Source organism: Cololabis saira, chromosome 22, assembly GCF_033807715.1.
Source record: "Cololabis saira isolate AMF1-May2022 chromosome 22, fColSai1.1, whole genome shotgun sequence".
Lineage (NCBI taxonomy): Eukaryota > Metazoa > Chordata > Actinopteri > Beloniformes > Belonidae > Cololabis > Cololabis saira.
The window spans coordinates 26,278,347-26,298,148 of record NC_084608.1 but is presented as its reverse complement, the minus strand read 5'-3'; the positions used below and the strand labels follow the sequence as shown (position 1 = coordinate 26,298,148).

Sequence of the window (19,802 nt, the reverse complement as noted above, 5' to 3'; positions counted from 1 at the left end):
GAAAAAAAGAGCGACAACAACGACCCATAACTATGTTCTTCTCCGGAAAAAACACACCTGCACTGCGGGCTTTAGAAGAAAAAGACACTACAGAGCGAGTCAGGATGCGGCGGCATCAGAAGAGCGGTGAAATACGTGCAAGTCACAATTTGTCCTACTGTACTTATTGTATTGTTTTTCATAATAATTTTTCATTTTCTCCGGTTCAAATCCAATTAATCGGGTGGCGGTGGGGCGGGGCGGATCTCCGCAATTTGAAGCCTTTTATAATAATTGTAAAAAAAAGCAAACAAACTACTACTTAATCTATTTCGCAGACTTCACCGATCACGGGTTCTTTTTGGAACTTAACCCCCGCGAAAAATGAGGGATTACTGTATACCCAATTGTAGCCTAAAGGCTAATTTGCATTGGCAGTCCCCCTGCAAGACTCAGTAAAAAGATACAAGCAACATTACACGACACACAATATCAACAACAATTAAAAATCGCACTGCAATTGTTAATACAATAAACGAATAATGATCACAGATTTGAGACGTTTTAAGCCATTCCTTGAGATTTCCCTTAAAGGAAGAGTATGAGGGACAATGCCTAATAGAGGGTGGCAAAATCAGCTGCAACTAGTCGGAGAAACTATGGAGAAGACAGGATAACAGCCGATTATCGGCTTAAATTAAATGCAGTTGGACTTGACAGTGACCCGTACAGTTACCTGAAGAACCAGTGGTCCATGGACATTAATATTTGGCCACGAATCCAGTTTCCTGATATTTATATGTACTTAATTTCTACGCCGGGGAAATACACGAAGTAAAGCTTGAAGGCATACAAAAGTCTTGACGCTTGGTCCGACTTCAAGGCAGGATTTGTTGTAGAAATTAAAGTGATGAGGACACCGAACTTTATGATTTGACCGTTTAACGTTAGCTACCCAAAAATCCCACATTACCTGATACAAAATGGGAACCGCAAATCCATGTTTCGGTGCCTGGAATCCAGTTGTTTTCTGCGAATTGCAGAAATCCATTTGTCTCTCTTAAGCTTATTTTTCGGCAGGCTGTAAAACAATAACTCAGATTTCTTGCTAAATCTATGAGTACAGTCGATCGCACAACAGCTCTTTCCCATTTTAGATGTTTGAGTGCTCAAACTGAAAGTTTACGCTGCCACTCAGTCTTTCTGCCACTCAGTGAGTGTAACCTGCTGTGAAGTCGCATCTGTGACGTCATGCGTATTCCCTCTATTGTAGCTGGAAGGCTGTTCCAGATTTTCCCGCCTACAACAGATAAATATTCATCCCAAAGGTGGTACTTTTATGGGGAATCTCACAGTCTCGTCTATCACACGCCTGAGTGTTCATACCACCCACAGATTTCCTTCTGAAGAACTGTTTCAGAGGCGGAGGTGCAAGACCATGAAGGGTTTTGTACACAGTGCAGGCATATCTGAAGGTTTTCAAATTTTGGAGGCTTAAAAATTTACGTTATTTTTCAAAAATGTTACAAGTCTGAAATGAATGTGGTTTTTTACTAAGATTTTTTGTCCTTTTTTATAAATGCTGACAGTCCCGGCTTCGTCCACACACAACCCAGCAGTGCCGCGGCTTCACCGTCTCTGCAGATGGAATCGCTAGCAGAGCCTGATCATGAGCTGCTATGTCAACATGATTGTTTTCCTTTTGTCTGTTTGTCATCTGTGTAAGGTGAAGCAATTGAATGAGGGGAAAAAAAGGGCGGAGAGATCCATTAACTTCTCCCTGAGAGGCCGGAATGGGCTCCTGCGTGATGTAAGGGGCCCTGCGTTTCCTTTTAGCGCTCATAATGACAGGTCGTCGTTATGCAAACAACAAAAAGGCCAGTCATCAATCGATGCCAGCAACACGCTAAGAGCAGCGGAGCACGCAGGGAAACATGCGCGGAGCCTTGAGCGAATCTTAATGCATCCTTCCCCTTTTTAACTATGTATAAGCTACAACACATGGATTTCTAATGTATCAGCTTATGACAGCTCTTCAATATGGCTGGAGGCAGCCGTGGGGGCTTTTCTCCGAGAGCACACGGCTGCAGGCTACAGACCTGACAGGGGAGGCTGTTGTTGTCCTGACTACTGTCACTGCGGCTCGCTGCAGAGATACAACTAAGGCCGGAGTGTTTGTGACTCCTGAGCCCCCGTTTTCACCTGAACAGTCCCTGCAGAGGTGGATTGGGCTCAGTAATGAGGGGAATGGTGCTCCCTGGATTTCTGCACATAACAAGCTCCTGAGCTGAATGTTTACTTTTTCTATCCGACCTGGAGGAACTGCCAGGACTTAGCTGCCGTTATGTATCATGTTAGTTATCAGTAGGGGTGTAACGATACACTAATCCCACGATACGGTACGATACACGATATTGAGGTCACGATACGATATTATAGCAGTATTTTTTTTAACAATCTTGAATGAGGAACATATGACTGGAAAAAATGTAATTTGCTGTGAGTTTGCCCTATTGTTACAGTTTGTAATGCTTTATAACTGTTTAAGTTTTAAAGAGAAAGCCAGGCCAACCATTTTCCACAAACTGAACTAAAAGTAAATGTCAGGTTTGCATTATGCATCTTCAGTTTCATACAATACAAATATTTTGCCACAAACTGAATAGTTTCTCTCATGTATGATTTGACTTTTTTCTTTTCCAGAAATTTAACAACTAAAATTAAATAAATAAATAAAAGTAAATAAATAAACTATGAAAAGTCCCAAACTCAAAATGCAACATGACTGTTATTTACCTTCTGACAGAGCTAAGAGCCACATGCTCCCAGCCTGAGAGATGGACATATTCTTCTTCAGGAATATTAGCATATCCATTTATATTTATATTATATCATTCACATTTCACTGCGATGGCGCTGCATGTGGCTTTGCATGTTGCTAGTGTTAGCTGCGGTGTAGGGCAGGGTTCTCTTACAATGTTTGCCACTCGGTCGTCGTTTCTATCCAAAATTTGAAATCCAAAATGCCGCCATACCGGTGACTTAAATGTGGCGTGGCGTCTTCTATTGCTACGTTGTTCTCCATTCTACTTATAAATCCTACGCGCTACACACTCCACTGAAACAACAGGCATTGGAAAGATGGGAGAGGGGGATGCGGCGCAGAGTAGTCACCCACTAGCCCTGAGCGCCCTCTTGTGTTAAAACAAAATCACTACATTGAAAAAGAAATCCGCGTCTGCTTGTATTGACTGGATAAATTTGCCCCAATATCGCGCTACAGTTTGTCACCTCCACAACACGTATCGTTTTTGTATCGCAAAATTTTGTGGCACGATATATATTGTTACACCCCTAGTTATCAGCCATGCCAGCCTGTAAATAATGCAGCCTGTGCCTGTGAGCTGTTGCTGTGACGGCGCCTCACCTGAAGGAGGCAGCGCTCCTTGAAGACGTAGCCGATCAGCTTGTCCAGGTGCATCAGACACTGGTGGTAGCGGATGTGATGGGTGAGGACGGGCAGCATCATGGCGTGCTGTGGAAGAACAGCGAGAAAACCGTCAAAAAATGAAAAAAGGGAAAAAAAACAATTCCAGGAAACAGGACGGAGAGAGAGAGAGGGGGGATCATGTGTCGTGTGAGAAAACAGTGATGGGAACGTGTTTTGAGGGAAAAGCGTGATGAAGAGGTTGGTCGGAGGGAGAAATCAATCAGCCCCGTCATTATTTATTAAGCGAGGCTCTGCAACAGAGAGATGAAATAATCAAAAACCCAATTGCTGCAGAGTGAGAGCGGATGAAAGGGAGGGGGGGGTCACATTTGGACAGGACAGTGGAATCCAAGCCCAATCTGACAAGCTGGACTCTCTTACGTCTGAGCAAACACTGACAGGGGAAGGGAACGAGGAACCAGCCGGCAACAAGTCAGCAACCGAGTAATAAAGGCGAGACAGCCGATGTACAGAACGGCTAATGGAGAGGCGGCGGGGTTGTGGGGGGGTCGGCGTACACACATTAACCCCGTGCCACCACACGGGAGATGGGGGGGACTGGTGCATGTTTTAATTAGTGCTGCTGGGGAGGGCGAGCCCCGAGGCCCGGAGGCTACGGGCGGCGCCGTCACGTAGCCCCGAGGCCATGGGGGGGGTCTGGGGGGGCCGCCATGACACGGTCCCCGGGCCTTGTTAAGCAGCCAATTAAACAAAGGCAGGCTGCGGTCGTGTCGGCCGCTCCGGCCGTCCTGACGGCTGCCTGAGTGGTGAACGTGCCGAGACGCCGGGCGGGGGCTCGTTAGAGTAATTAAAAGGTGGCAAAGTTCTAATTTACCATCATCACAGAGGATGTTTGGGGGGTTTGGACTCCGGCCAACCCGGCCGGCAGCTTGTTTTGTTTTTTTTTTCCATTTGACTAAAAATAATAAATAAATAAATGACATGCATGCGTGCGGTGCACTTTAACTCTCGTTAAGATCATGTTGTTCTTTAGCTTTAATTAGAACCTACGAGTCGATTTGATTCGTGTAACTTTTAACACAGGAATTGACAATTTTGTCACCATCGAAAATAGTAAATGTAAATTTACAAGAAATAAATAAACATAGCACAATTGTAATGCCCTCCCTTTGTTGTGTGTATATTTGGGAGGTGCTTGTTATATGTGTATTTTTCATGTTGGTAATAATAAAAATTTAAAAAAAAATCTATTTATAAAAAAAAAAAGAAAATAGTAAATGTAGATGTTTATTCAACTTGTAATTTTGCTTTTCCCGAACTAAAATTCATTGGCCGACACCAAAGGTGTCAAAAGCCGAGATCCCTCACTTTGACGTCGTTGTGACACGTAAGATCATGTTGTTCTCCTGCAGTTTAGTTTTAATTAGAACCTACGAGTCTTTATGTGATTCTTGTAACTTTAACACAGGAATTGACAATTTTGTCACCGTCGAAAATAGTAAATGAATCCTTGCAGCCCTAACTATCACCAAGAAAACTATCCTCATGAACTGGAAATACAAGAAAGAAATAAATAGCACAATGGGAAAACTTACTCATGGACCACATCTCCATGGATTATCACACCCAACACTCTCCATCTGGCTGCCACTCATCAACTTTCTACACACCTGATTTGTCATCTGTCTTAATTTTTATTTATTTATTTATTTTGAATTTTAATTTCTGTTTTGCCTGACAACCAATCGCCCTATTTTTTTATTTTAATTTTTTTCGAGAACCAAACAAATTAATTAACACGCACACACACACACAATTCAATAAAAAAATTCGATAAAATTAAATTGGCTTGTAAAGAAAGAGGGAACAATCCCCATCTTTCCATTGAAGTTCTATCTGAATTTCCATTTGACCTGTTTTTTATTTAATTTTTTTTTAAGAACCAAACAAATCAATCACACACACACACATTGGAAACCAATACCAGCTTAAATGTAAATAATATGCACACTTTGAAACCCCACCTGTTGTCTAGTAATGCCCTCCCTTTGTTGTGTGTATATTTGGGAGGTGCTTGTTATACGTGTATTTTTCATGTTGGTAGTAATAAAAAATAAAAAGTAGTTAATGTAGATGTTTATTCAACGTGACATTTTTCTTTTCCAGAACGAAAATTCATTGGCCGACACTGAAGGTGTCAAAAGCTGAGATCCCTCAGTACGACGACGATGTGACACATTTATTATCTTGTTATCAGTCTTCATAAAGCCAGGCCAGTCATTGTGGTTCTGTCTGGTTCTCTTGGTTCTGCCTCTGGAAATACAGTTGATGCCGGAGGAACCAGGCTATGACCGGCCAGGCTGTTATAAAGCTGCAGATGCTCCAACTAGCACTAAACGTAGAATAAATCATTTTGGATGCAATTTACTTTTATCAGATTAAAGTTATTTCATGGAAGAGGGATGTGACTACTTTTTGGTGGAAATGCACCACTATAAATCTCCCCGTGTCTTCATCCCTTTACAAGCTACATTCATTGAATAAATCTACATTTGTCTATTTCAGGAGACTTCATAAGGGCTCCTTTGTCCTTCGCCTTTGCTTCCCTTCACTCAAGTAACCGAATAAGAGCATATTCTGAGACGCCTCTACTGCTCGGTCCGGTCTTTGACGGAGCCTCGCCACTGAGGCGACCCGGCTGCTTTTACAGTGAGGAATCGGTTGGCCATCTCTCGTCCCCATCGCCGAGCGCCGCACTGCAGCTCTAAATGAAATTAGTTTTGCAGCAATTAGTAGTCGCGCCGCAGCTTGAGGCAAATAACATTTGACAGCAATTATGGATCGGATTCTTCTTTGTCAGACGTTGCTCTAAGGGAGGTCCGGCTTGCCAGGAGAGAACTTCCCGTCACTCCTAGTCTTTGGGTCAAGCTATCATTTTAGTTTTTATTAGTTTTAGTCACGTTCATTCTCCTTTTTGTCGTGTCAAGTTTCAGTCGACTAAAAGTCTGAGCACTTTAGTCTTATTTTAGTCAGAATTGTCCATTTTAGTCTAGTTTTAGTCAAAGATTGTATTTAGCCAAACCCATTTTACAATTCAAACAAGGTTATTTTATTATATTATTGTTACCTTATACACTCATTCCAGATACAGAAGACTCTAATTCGAGTTTACAACATATTTATTTTTCCACATTTCTCCCCGTCTTTTTCTTTTTCAACGACACATTGGGTTTTCTTTTCCACGTCTATGTAGGAAAGTGTATCCAAAGATGGTGGTTCTTCTTCTCCAGCCCCAGAGAAGATCCCCGCGTTTCTCTATGTAACTTTGTTTTTAATTGACGTGAACCTAGAGCTCTGTGTTAACGGCATCAGCCTCTAACTCTGCAGCTGCATCTTCTGGATCTGATTCCCCGCTGCAGCGACTGGGATTGAGGACGTGACGTCACCCAGCAGAAATAAACCAGAGGAAACTACTGAAAACATGGAGATTAAGGATCTTTGGTAGAACATTTCGTCTCGTTTTGGTCAACAAAAATGAAGACACATTTTAGAGTTTTTATTTTGTAATCTACATTCTAGTCTGGTTTTTATTCCTCTACGATATTGCATTATATATTTAATTATCGTTATCGTCACATGACCAGCATTTTCGTTGCGTCTCGTCTCATTTTCCTCAGGTGATAAAGGTTCGTTGACGACGATATTTAGTCATAACTTTCGTTGACGAAAGCCACTTTACTCACTCCTGTGCAAACCGGAGCGGGAGTATCTGCTGCAGGGCGACACACCAGCGGGCGTCGCTCCGACAAAACGACGCCCAAGATCTTCTAAGCAAGAGGCCAGAAATACTGTTATATTAAAGTACAGTAAAGTCGTTGCAGCGGTCGGCCAACCGAAGAAAACACGTGTGCGGTTTGTTCCAGCGAGCTCAGCAAGGCGCTCATGCCTCAGCTCTCATTAGGGCTGCACATGCTAAACTGCATGCATGCAACTCTAGGTTGAACACGCCTCTTATTCCCCTGAAAGCAGGAGAAAATATAGAAAGAAAAAGTGCAGCGAACCCTGAGTCGTATGTAAATAACGCGTCGGGTCGGAGCCTACGTAACGCGCGGGGGAACTGCTGCAGCTCGGTGGGAGTCCACTTTCCTCACAGATTCTGACACTTGAATGGAGATGTGATGTTTCGAGTGGAGAGATCAGAGGAGAAGCTTCTGACGGCGTCTGTGAAAACTGTCTCAGCTCGGCAGACGTGCGCCAGAACCAGCAGCATGAATCGCTGAGGTTTTGATTTTGCAGTGTGGACCATCTCTTCCATCAGTGATGGAGCTCACCGTGATAACTGACAAGACAGCTGCTGAGCAGGATTTCTGAAGCCCTTTCAGACCTTCCACGCACACAATAAAACTTTAATTATTTAACTGTTTAGCTCAGGCGGATTACAGCAGGCCAGGACTGTAATAAGCAGGGCTTGGCGTTAAAGAGAACGCCGCTGTGAGCGACCTCGCCTCCGAAGAAAAGCTCACCGAACTGATGGCGAGCTCATGCAGAGCAGCATGCTCATTAAACACATCGCTCGGCTTTTAAGAGAAGTCGATTCTGTAGTTGATATGATCTGAAAGTGATAACATCTTTGTCTTAGCTGTGATAAAGAGTGAAATTATTTCCTAGTTCGGATCTAATCAGCAGAATTGAATATTTTGTCTAATGGATGCAGTTTAAGATCTGGTTGAGGGCTTTTATTTTTTTAATTTATATATAGTGGGGACCAAACTTACGAAGGTAACTGGTCAGTTCCTCAGGAAAACTAACCTAACGTTCGTTAACATCCAGCCAGCGGCTGGAAAATGAGAATGAAAATCTTTTCATTCCTGCGTCACGTCATCTCAGTCGAGTCAGAACTTCACCGTCCATCAATCGCCCTGAATATTGTACCATCTTTTATGGTCAAAGCTGTTTACTGAATCTGTTAAAGTCAATACTGAGAAGTAATTTAATTTAGTTTATAAAGTGTCTAATATGGCACACGTTGTCTCTGGGTTTCCAGAGACCCAGGATGATGTAAGGTGGCAAAAAAGACCAATAAAAAAGTATTTAGTCAATCCCCAATTGTGCAAGTTCTCCCACTTAAAAAGATGAGAGGCCTGTAATTCTCATTATAGGTTAACTTCAACTATGAGAAACAAAATGGGGGGGATAGAATCCAGGAAATCACATTGAAGGATTTTTATTGAATTAATTGGTAAATTCCTGAAAACAAACAAGATTTCTGACTTTCACAGACCTGTAACTTCTTCTTTAAGAGGCTCCTCTGTCCTCCACTTGTTACCTGTATTAATGGCACCTGGTTTAACTCGAAGGAGTGGCCTGGTAAGAAACATTTCAAGGTCGTGGAGTGGCCTAGCCAGTCTCCACATCTCAACCACATAGAAAATCTTTGGAGGGAGTTGAAAGTCTGTGTTATAGTTCTAGAGATCTGCTTGGAGGAATGGGCCAAAATACCAGCAACAGTGTGTGAAATTATTAACACATTATTACCGGTATATCATTTCACATATTATTTTCACATTAAACTGCAAGATGGCGAACTGCAACTGACGATGATAGAAGAGGAAGCGTCGCATCTTCTACCTCCGGAGTTAGTGGAGTTGTTTAAAAGTGACACCGAGGATGAAGATTTCATTGGATTTTAGTTATTTGGAGTGACCCGGATGGTTTGGTAAACTTCTTAGCATGTTATTTATGCTATAGTTATCTGAATAACTCTGTATGTTAACATACCAGACACATTCTCAGTTGAGTCATGTAACGTAAGCATACCGTACAATTATTCAGCCTATTGTTGCCTCTATTCTATTTTTATTTTAAATTACCTTTCAAGACGACACGTCTGTTCTTGGTGTTGAATTTTATGAAATAAATTTCGCGCAAAAATGCAACTTATGTTTTTTCTTCTTTATTATGCATTTTATGGCTGGTGTGACTTATAGTCCGGAAAATACGGTACTTATTTTCCACTATAATTTGAAAATGGATTCTTTAAAAATCAGACAATGTGATTTTTGTCTCATAGTTGAGATGTACCTGTGATGGAAATTACAGGCCTCTCATCTTTTTAAGTGGGAGAACGTGCACCACTGGTGTCTGACTAAATACTTTTTTGCCCCCCTGTATGTAGGAGTCTCTGAAGATCCGGGTACGAGCACCGGGGTTCGGGAGGCGTTACCTGACACACGTCGGAGCGGATGCCGGTCTTCCAGAAGCCCTGGCTGCTGAGCTCCACCGTCACCTCGCGGCGCATCGTGTTCTTCTGACGGATCTTCTGAAGAGCTTCCTGCCAAACAAACCAGGGAAAGTCAATTATTGATCCGCCGGAGCGCATGCGGCCTGCAGGGACGGCTCCCGACGGCGAGACGCCGCCCCGCCTGCTGAAACCCCGCCTTCATTTCATTCTTCCTGAAAAACAGCAGAAATGCAACACCGTGAAAGCCTCCCTAACCAAACATCAGGGAGGAGGAACAGACTTTAAACGGGGCATTCGGAGACCTCGCTTCTTTCATTTTCTTTCCTTTTGATGTGGAGTTGCTCGTACTTTGGCTTTAAAAACACAGCCTCACATTCACTCCTCCAACACTCTTCTGTAAGAGAGGAGTTCATGGCCGACTAAATGACTAAACCGTGTCCAGGTCCGGTGGCTGCGGACCAAGGCTGATCGATGGACGCTAACCTTTCCCGCGCCAGCTGAGGCCTGCAGGGCTGCAGATGCAGCTCCCGGGGCGCTTGTGTTTGTATTTCTCAGCGCCTGACCTTGGAGTAAATTTGCAGAGACTTCCACTCCTGCAAAGATTGGCAACTTTCGCGAACGCTTTCGACTCTGAATAATGTTTCTCACCACAGAACATTGAATTCATTTTTTTTTTTTTTTCACTCCCTGAGAAAGATTTCCAGCCCTTTTTCTCTAAGACCACTGCTTACGGCGCTCACACGCACACCTGCCTGCTCCAGACTGGCAAACCCACAAAACATCTGCTTTGATGGCCGTCTGCACACCTGCTGGCGATTAACAGCCTCCGTGGAACCACTAAGAGCAACTTAGATTATCATTATTCATTATTCAAAGCTATATGTTGTTCATCTGAGGTTGTACTTGGACCTGCTATGATTAGGTCATTTGTTTTATAGTTTTACCACAGAATGGGTCAGCGGATCGGTAGAAGGTGGTTTCGGTGATGCTGAGGCAAAAGCACCTGCCTGGCCTTTAGTATTCTTTATGAGAGAGGCCTGTAATTTAAATCATAGGTTCACTACAACTATGAGGGACAGAATGGGGGGAAAGGATCCAGGAAATCACATTGTAGGATTTTTACTGAATGAATTGGTAAATTCCTGGGTAAAATAAGTATTTGGTCACCTACAAACAAGCAAGATTTCTGGCTTTTACAGACCTGTAACTTTTTCTTTAAGGCCACGTTTACACATAGCCGGGTATTTACAAAAACTGATATTTCCCCCTCTACGTTTTGAAAAATACCACGAACCTGCATAAATACGCTGTTAAGGTGCTATGAGCAGCCAAACCTGCAGGGGGCAGTGTAAGGAGAAGCGTAAAGTCATGCTAGCCAATCAGAATCCTGGACAAAAACATCAACAAATGACACGAGTAACTTCCAGTTACTTCCAAGATGAATGAGAGTCTTTCATTTGGAGTGACAGAGAAGTGGAGTTACTTTTAAGTGTGACTTTAGAATATAAAACAGGTAAAATACAACAAAAAATTGTCGATGGCCAACAAAATGTAAACACAGGTCGCACACATGACGCTGGTGACGTTTCTGTCTCATAATGTGACGTTCTGAAGCCTAAATGTCTGTTTCCCTCTGTTAACAAGCAAACGTGAAGACGGGGTTTTTGCAAATCTCCACTTTGGCCGGAGTTTTCAGAAATGATCGTTTTTGGTAACGGCCAAAACGCATGAAAACACCACAGTTTTTGCTATGTGTAAACGGGGCCTAAGAGGCTTCTCTGTCCTCCACTCGTTACCTGTATTAATGGCACCTGGTTTAACTCGAAGGAGTGGCCTGGTAAGACACATTTCAAGGTCCTGGAGTGGCCTAGCCAGTCTCCACATCTCAACCACACACAGTAGAAAATCTTTGGAGGGAGTTGAATGTCCGTGTTGCCCAGCGACCCAAAACATCACTGCTCTAGAGGAGATCTGCATGGAGGAACGGGCCAAAATACCAGCAGCAGTGTGTGGAAACCTTGTGAAGCCTTACAGAAAACATTTGACCTCTGTCATTGCCAACGAAGGTTATATAACAAAGTATTGAGATGAACTTTTGTTATTGACCAAACACCTCATATCTACATACTATGATTAGGTCATTTGTTTAATAGTTTTACCACAGTATGGGTCAGCAGCTCGGTAGGAAGCACCTGCCTGGCCTTTAGTACCAGCACATCAAAGCACAGCCGTATCTGCATCGTTACAGATTCACCATCACTGGCACCGGCACGTTGGCATGTTGCCTCGCTCACCGCGCCCTTCATCTTAATCTCGACCACGGCTTAACCCCGAGCCAGAATGTCCTCCCCGGGGGACTAAGACCCAAATAGGATCTCGCAGAGATAGCCGGACAGCCCACACGCTCACACACCAGCGCCACACTGGAGCCTGACGGCGAATAACTGAAGATCGGGGCGGGAGGAGGAGGAGGAGGAGGAGGAGGAGGCGGGGGGTTCGGTCTGAGATAAGAGGGTCCTACAAATAACAGCCGAGATGGAAGACGTATTGACAGGCTGCAGCTCCTAAATGTGTGTGCTCACGCACGTGTTCCAGTCAGCCGAGACGCTATCGACTCCGTCTGCGCTGGCCGTGATCAGCCTGAAATGGAGCGCCAGGAATTTTTTGACTCGCCGAGGAAATAAGAACAACAAAGGCATGAATAAATAACGCCACCCCACTTTGAACTGTGCATCAAAAAGAACACGCTCTCGCCCACGCGCCTCGCCGCCTCGCGCCGCCACACACAAGCAGCCGCGGACGGCCAGCTACTGTAAATAGAAAGTAATCAGACAGAACTGAGAGTGATGTGTGAATACTTTATCGTAACCGTGGTTTCTACGGGGGCCGGAGGACGGAGGGGGGGTAAATAATTAAACAGGGAGGAGCTGAAACCGACTTTCTTCTGGTCAAAACAGACAAATCCCGACACAGTGTGTTTGTTTAAAGGAAACACACATCATCTGCTCGTTCCAGGTTCCTACAATTACAGAAACACGACCTCAGAAGAACAGCAGCGCGTGAAATATTACATCATGTTTTTGTTTCAGACTCAGATCAGATAAAGAACCTCTTCCTATATGGAAATCTATCAAGTCAGCATCATTGTAAAAATACGCCAGAACCCCATAAAGATACAGTATAAAGTACAGGCCAGAGGTTTTGCTAATATGATGGGTTGGATGTAGTGTTGTTTCTGTCAGCCTTTTTCAATTCTTTGGGTCCAGCTATCATTTTAGTTTTTATTAGTTTTAGTCACGTTCATTCTCCTTTTAGTCTGGTCAAGTTTCAGTCGACTAAAAGTCTGAGCATTTTAGTCTTATTTTAGTCAGAATTGTCCAGGACCATTTTAGTCTAGTTTTAGTCAAAGATTGTATTTAGTAAAACCCATTTTACAATTCAAACAAGGTTATCTTGTTATTATATTATTGTTACCTTATAGACTCAAGAATACATTCATTCCAGATACAGAAGACTCTAATTTGAGTTTACAACATATTTATTTTTCCGCATTTCTCCCCATCTTTTTCTTTTTCGACGACACATTCGGTTTTCACCCAGCAGACACATTTTAGCAGAGTTTTTATTTTGTAATTTACATTTTAGTCTCGTTTTTATTAGTCTACAATATTGCATTATATATTTAATTATCGTTATCGTCACTAGACCAGCATTTTCGTTGCGTCTCGTCTTCCTCAGGTGATAAAGGTTCGTTGACGACGATATTTTTAATCAATTTTCGTTGACGAAAGCAACTTTACTGGAATGCCGAGGAGGATAAACATCAGAAACTATCTCAGAGAAGCAATTGTTGCTTTGGAGAGGGCTATGAAGCCACTTCCAAACCATCTGGAGCCCGTCTTCCTGCACAAATATAGATTATTCACAAGAGACAGACATTCAGGGGGTCTACGAGTTTCTCCAGGAAATCTCGAGACGACCCGGATGAGGTTTGTTCAACTTGCAAGGCTGCAGAGGGAACCTTTCACAGGTTCTACTTTAGCACTTAAATGCGTCTTTTATATAATTGTATATTATCACTCCATCAGAGTCGGTTTCTGGGTGTTTCACCTGGAGAACCAGCTTAACCCTGCCGACCTGAGCTTCAGCCGAGCCTGCTAGCAGCACCGTTTCAGCCGCAGACACGAGCATCCAGGTGGTTTTCCACGGCCGCCGGTTCACCATCGTGGGCCAGATTGCAAACACATATTTTGCAGATGGTCCAAAATCCTGACAACCTTATGTGAACTGGGCTGTGAGAGCAGACGATAACATATTTACAACAACAACGATATCATCATATGAAAACTGAGCTCGTGGGAGGTTGTAAGAGCAGGCTGTGGACCGCTGGTGGGATTCACTTCTGTTGGGTTTTAATATGTTATACATCGCCGTTTATCTGCATTTAACGAATCTGAAGACTCTGTAAGGAGCAGACGATCTGCTCTGATGTCCTGAAGCATCAAACGTTACATGTGAAAGAGGGGGCACTTTCTTTTTCACGCGCTACTACTCCGGATCAGGGTGAGGTCGCGCACAAAAGACGCTGCTCAGAAATCAATAGCTGAGGAAAGTGCAGGTTCATCCAGGGGCTTAGTCGCAGCGGGATCCGTGACGAGCACCGCGGCGGCGGCGGCGGTGGGTCTCTCAGAGGAAGATTTGTCAAAACTGAGGGACACATTTTCATCATGTTCACTCAAATAGTTACAGTTTTCAGAAAAACAAAAACTTATATTATTCGATCAAATTCTCTAAATTCCTTTTGGCAACAAACTCTTAAGCCAAATACTTTAGGAAGCAGTGTTTTGCTTTTGTTTTTTTATTGTAAAATGTGGTTGTTTTTCAGGAGGATGAAATGTTTTCCATTTAGGTGAAAAGAGATATAATCCAAATAAAGCCAGTCAGCTGCGTAAAATGTGTTTACACTTGAAGGGCAAAATAAGATCCTTATTTTAGCATCATTCCACATTTAGGGTGTCTGTTTTATTTTATTTCAAGTCTCCCTCTGTTCTTGTCATTTGTCTCCACATCTACGCTATAAATACATCCAGGATATTTGGGGCAGCTGTGCTGCTGCCGTCGACTCCGAGGACTCGGGCTGAGCGCTTGTTCAAATTAGAGATAACGTTTGACATTCGATCATCTTTCACCTCGGGTTAGCGGCTTCATTGGCCACAGTTACATGATATTTTTTAATTCAGAATTAATTATTCTGAATTAAATAATTCAGAATTAAACTATTTTCCTTCGAGTTTACATGGAAATAGTAATTCCGAATTGAGGTTTACATGGAAAACACGTTTGATCGGCTTTATCCAATTCTGCTTAAGGTCTGGGGGTTGGGAAGGTTCTGATTGGATAGGGGGGCCGACATCTTTACGTATTTACGTCTACCGGAAGAAAACAAACTTACTCGATTAGCAACAACATGGAGGACCACGTTATTAGCATTCCTTTTTGGATTTGTTTTGATTTTATTTTTGAAGCAGCAGCAGCGCGACAACATCATGTCAATGATTTTCTTTCGTGTGCCGAGGAGGAGGGAGATAGAATAATAATGAATTTAACTTGTAACGCACTTTCCATTCAATGAATCTCAAAGTGCTACACTTAGACCATTATTCATTCATACACATTCTCACTGGTGATGGTAAACTACGTTTGTAGCCACAGCTGCCCTGGGGCAGACTGACAGAAGCGTGGCTGCCATTCCGCGCCAAACGGCCCCTCCGACCACCACCAAACATTCATACACATTCACACGGTGCAAGCTGGGTAAGGTGTCTTGCCCAAGGACACTACGACAGCAAACTGGGACAGAGCGGGATTCGAACCGCCCTTCCGCTCTTTGGACGACCCGCTCTACCACCTGAGCTACTGCCGCCGTGCTTTGGCAAATACAGTTTACTGCGTGCTGCCATCTTGAAACTTCGGACAGATGGGCAAGGGAATGAGCAGCGCAGAAAGACTGGAATTAATTTAAAGCGGAATGAGTGTATACATGATCGTGGAATTATTCTATTCGGATTTAAAATCTGAATAAACCAGGAATTAAGTTTAATTCTGAATAGCCATTTTCATTCGGAATTAGGTGTTTATATGGTAATTTTTACTCATTTTAAATCGGATTTAATTCTAATTCTGAATTAAAGAGGAATTAAACTTCCCATGTAAACGCACTCATTGTGTCCAAAACAGGGACTTTAATAAAAAATAAAAAAACCTGGACTCTCAAGGAGAAAGAAGAAACATCCAGGAAATAAAACTTGGACTCGTGTGAATGACTGAAGCCCGGTCAGCTGCTTGATGCCACGCCGCCTCCTCACACACAACTCTAGTGTGAGATATTGAAACGGGTGGCGAGGCGTCATCCCTGCCTGGCGGAGCTGCACACCTCCGGCCTCCCCGGAGCTCGGCCGGCTCCGGGGTGTGAAGAGGAATGAGGTGGAGCTGCCGCCAGAGGCCCGCCGCGGCGGTTAGCACCTCTGACAGCAGGAGCCTTAATTGTAGAAGATGTCCATCAGGCGTACGGGTGTTTAAGTCTTCACCGTTAGCCCGCCTGTGTTAAGTAAGTAGTGGTGCCACGTTGCCGCGGCAGCCGAGACACGCCGACATGACTAATGCTGGCGGTGGATGGGCTGGAGCCGGCGTGTTTGGGCCGGATAATTGCTCCTCTGCAGGTTGACAGTAGGGTTGTCAGGGCCTGTTAGCCCCGGACCGCTGCAGAGCTACCTGGGAAAACATCCTAATTGAGCTCTGAGTTCTTGTTCATCACTGGCTCAGGCTGCATCAGCGGGTCCAGGAGGAGAGGCGGTATCCGCCGCCGCGGCGTCTCCGGGCCGCACGCCTGCAGCGCTGCGTCTGAGGGATTCCCCGTGGCTGCACGGTCATTACTTCACTAAATCTAAACCTTTTCCGTTCCTCCTCCCCAGCGGGGCGCTGACCTTCACGCCTCGGCGCCGCAGCGCAGCTCAGAGCTGTACATTCATCTAAATTATGCATTATGGGACGGATCCACATTTTTCACACGTGAAAAAAACAATAGTTCGGTCCGGAGATGATAACTTGACTTATCTGATGAATGGTTAATGTTTGATTGTTACAGGCATCTCAGTAATGACTGCAGACACGCTCCAATGAAACTGCGGATCTCTAATCAGTTTAGGAAAAGCACTTCCTGTCAGTGCACATCTCAAAAGAGCTCGAATACAGAAGCAAAGACAAATGTCATTTAGAGGAAACCAACATGGGATTAGATGGAGGTTTCATACCAGACCTCAACCCCTTCCTACCTGCGGCGGCTCTCCCGTATCTCAGTAGGGTGGTTTTTGGCAGCGTGTTTAGTTTTAGTCTAGTCTTTGGGTCAAGCTATCATTTTAGTTTTTATTAGTTTTAGTCACGTTCATTCTCCTTTTAGTCGTTCTGTTTCAGTCGACTAAAAGTCTGAGCATTTTAGTCTTATTTTAGTCAGAATTGTCCAGGACCATTTTAGTCTAGTTTTAGTCAAAGTCAATTGTATTTAGCCAAACCCATTTTACAATTCAAACAAGGTTATCTTATTATTAAAAAATGTACCGGGTTTGTTTTCTTGTTTTTATTTGAAATTGAATCGGTACTCAGTGTCCATTGTTGCAGAAAGTAGATGAGTGCCACCCCCCCCTTATTATCCTTATTTTATTTCTTTATTTCACCTACTTGACCTTATCGAGATACAATTATAAAGTTTTTACTCCAGGGTGTCTACAGGTTTGACCAAGGTAAATTTAAGACTTTTTAATACCATATTCAAACTAAATTGAAGACCAAAAAGACAAGTCACTAAGGAATCGAGCACTGAGTTTGAGGTTGCCAGATCTGACAGATTCCAGCCCAAACACAAAATAAAACCAGCCAAAATAATGAAAAACCAGCCCGAATCATACATCTATGTTAAAACCGTCAATTATTGAACGCATAATACATTTCAAGCTTCACAAAACCACTAAAAAGCCCAAAAAAAGTTCAGGCTCCAAACAAAGACTACAATTAAATTGAGTAGATTAAAGCAAATAAAATATCTGTGAGTTTGTGTACGCTTCTACTTTTTCTCTACTTTTCTCTCTATATATATATATATATATATATATATATAAATAAATAAATAACTTGCCCAATCTGGCAACACAGTTTATTAATCTTTTTGTTTTCTCTTCAATTAATTCATTTTAATTTCTTGTAGGTATTATAATTTTGCCCTTTGGTTAATATTCTATCTGTGCATGGCTGAATGAATGTGATAACTCGGGGAGAAGGGGGTTGATATGGGTGGGATCAGGGGAATCTGAGGGAATGTTATAACATAACTATTGTTGGATGTAATTGTTGTTCTCAGCGCTTGTGATTCGGTTTGATTCTGTACAAAAACCAATAAAGAAACGAGTAGCGTAGCTGAAACCTTTCATATCAGATATGAAAGGTTTAGATAATCCTGTCAGGAGGAAGGAGGAAGGGAAGCGTCGTGACCCACCTCTCTCTGCGTCAGCTTCTGCTTGTCGATGTGCTTGACCTTGGGGCTGTTGGCCAGCAGGTGGCGCAGTTTCACGTAGCTCTTCCACAGCTTCTGGTACCTGCGGAGAGTAAACAAGGAGGCGTCATGCAACATGGATATATTAAGACACAAAAATGGGAAACAGAACTGGGAATCATTATTTCTCCTGAGAATTTGACTAATATTGTAAACACACAAATCACCACCACAGCCTCACAGCAGTGGAGGGACTTTTCTTGGGAAAACTGTGTTAGATTTCCACCAAAACTGACGTTTTCTCTTTGGTTTTTTGTTTTTTGGTGACTTTAGTTGGACCCAAAGTAGAAAGTACCACAGACACATATTCTGGGATTGCCCTGCCCTCAAATCTTTTTGGGATGAGGCAAGTCCTGTGTTATTATGACATTGAATTTACCTGTCTGTCCTTTAATCTGGGGAACATTTAAGGAGGACAGATATCTACTGAAAGTCTTTATGGCAGCAAGCAAAAAGGCTGTAACGAGGCGTTGGCTTCGTAAGGAACCTCCTACTGTCAACGGATGGACAAATACTGTATAATAAGCAACATTCAAAATATGGAACGGTTGACCTTCAGTGTGAGACTGCAGAAGGACAAGGGTGATGCTTTCTGGAGAAAGTGGGACAATTATTACATGTAAAGAGGAGACAGCCTGTCTTTTATTTGAAATATTTTCTTTACTGAATGTAACAATAACTCTGCTATAATCTGGATCGACTTACTCCCACTCCCACTACTCTTACTTACTTACTTACTGTTCTAGTGATGTTCCTTTGTTTTGTTTCTTTTGTTTTATTAGGTCTGTGGAGAGGATAATTGGGACTAACCTCCCATCTATCCAGGACCTGTACCGGTCCAGGACTCTGCAGACCCCTCACACCCAGGACAGTCTGTTTGAACTCCTCCCCTCTGGACGGCGCTACAGAGCTCTGTACGCTAAAACCTCCAGACTCAGAGACAGTTTCTTCCCCCAAGCTGTTGCTCCGATGAACTCTCATCACTCAGAGTCTCAGAGTAATCAACCACTGTGCAATAATAATAACCACAATCATATTCTGTAACAATGCACCTTTCAATAACCATGTCTACCTCATACTGCTGCACCTTTCACTTTTTTTTTTTTTTTATTGTATATATGTTAATAAGGAGCTGTCATTTACCTATTTACTGTACAGTAAGCGAAACTAACCGAGTCAAATTCCCTGTCTTGGCCAAATAAACATAATTCTGATTTTTGTTTTTTTACCTCCTATATCTGTTAAACAGACCACTATTGACCACTGGGGTATTTTCAGTTACATCATTGCTCACTGTATGGTACGGAAGAGTATTAGGGCCACTTAAAAAAAATAAAAAGAATTCTGAGAAAAAAGTCAGAATTCTGGGAAAAAAGTCAGAATTCTGAGAAAAAAGTCAGAATTCTGAGAAAAAAGTCAGAATTCTGACTTTAATCTCAGAATTCTGAGATTAAAGTCAGAATTCTGACTTTTTTTTTTTTGGGGGGGCAGCACGGTGGCTTAGTGGTTAGCACTTTTGCCTCACAGCA

The 19,802-nt window shown here is 43.0% G+C and overlaps 1 protein-coding gene across 1 annotated transcript in view; it reads right to left on the bottom strand.

The window, feature by feature from the left end:
• drosha (drosha ribonuclease III) overlaps positions 1-19,802 on the bottom strand; it is a 152,320-nt gene that overhangs the window by 89,080 nt on the left and 43,438 nt on the right. Inside the window, 3 exon segments of the mRNA XM_061713722.1 lie at positions 3,407-3,514; positions 9,654-9,761; positions 18,217-18,316. Coding sequence (XP_061569706.1) covers positions 3,407-3,514; positions 9,654-9,761; positions 18,217-18,316 — 316 coding nt within the window.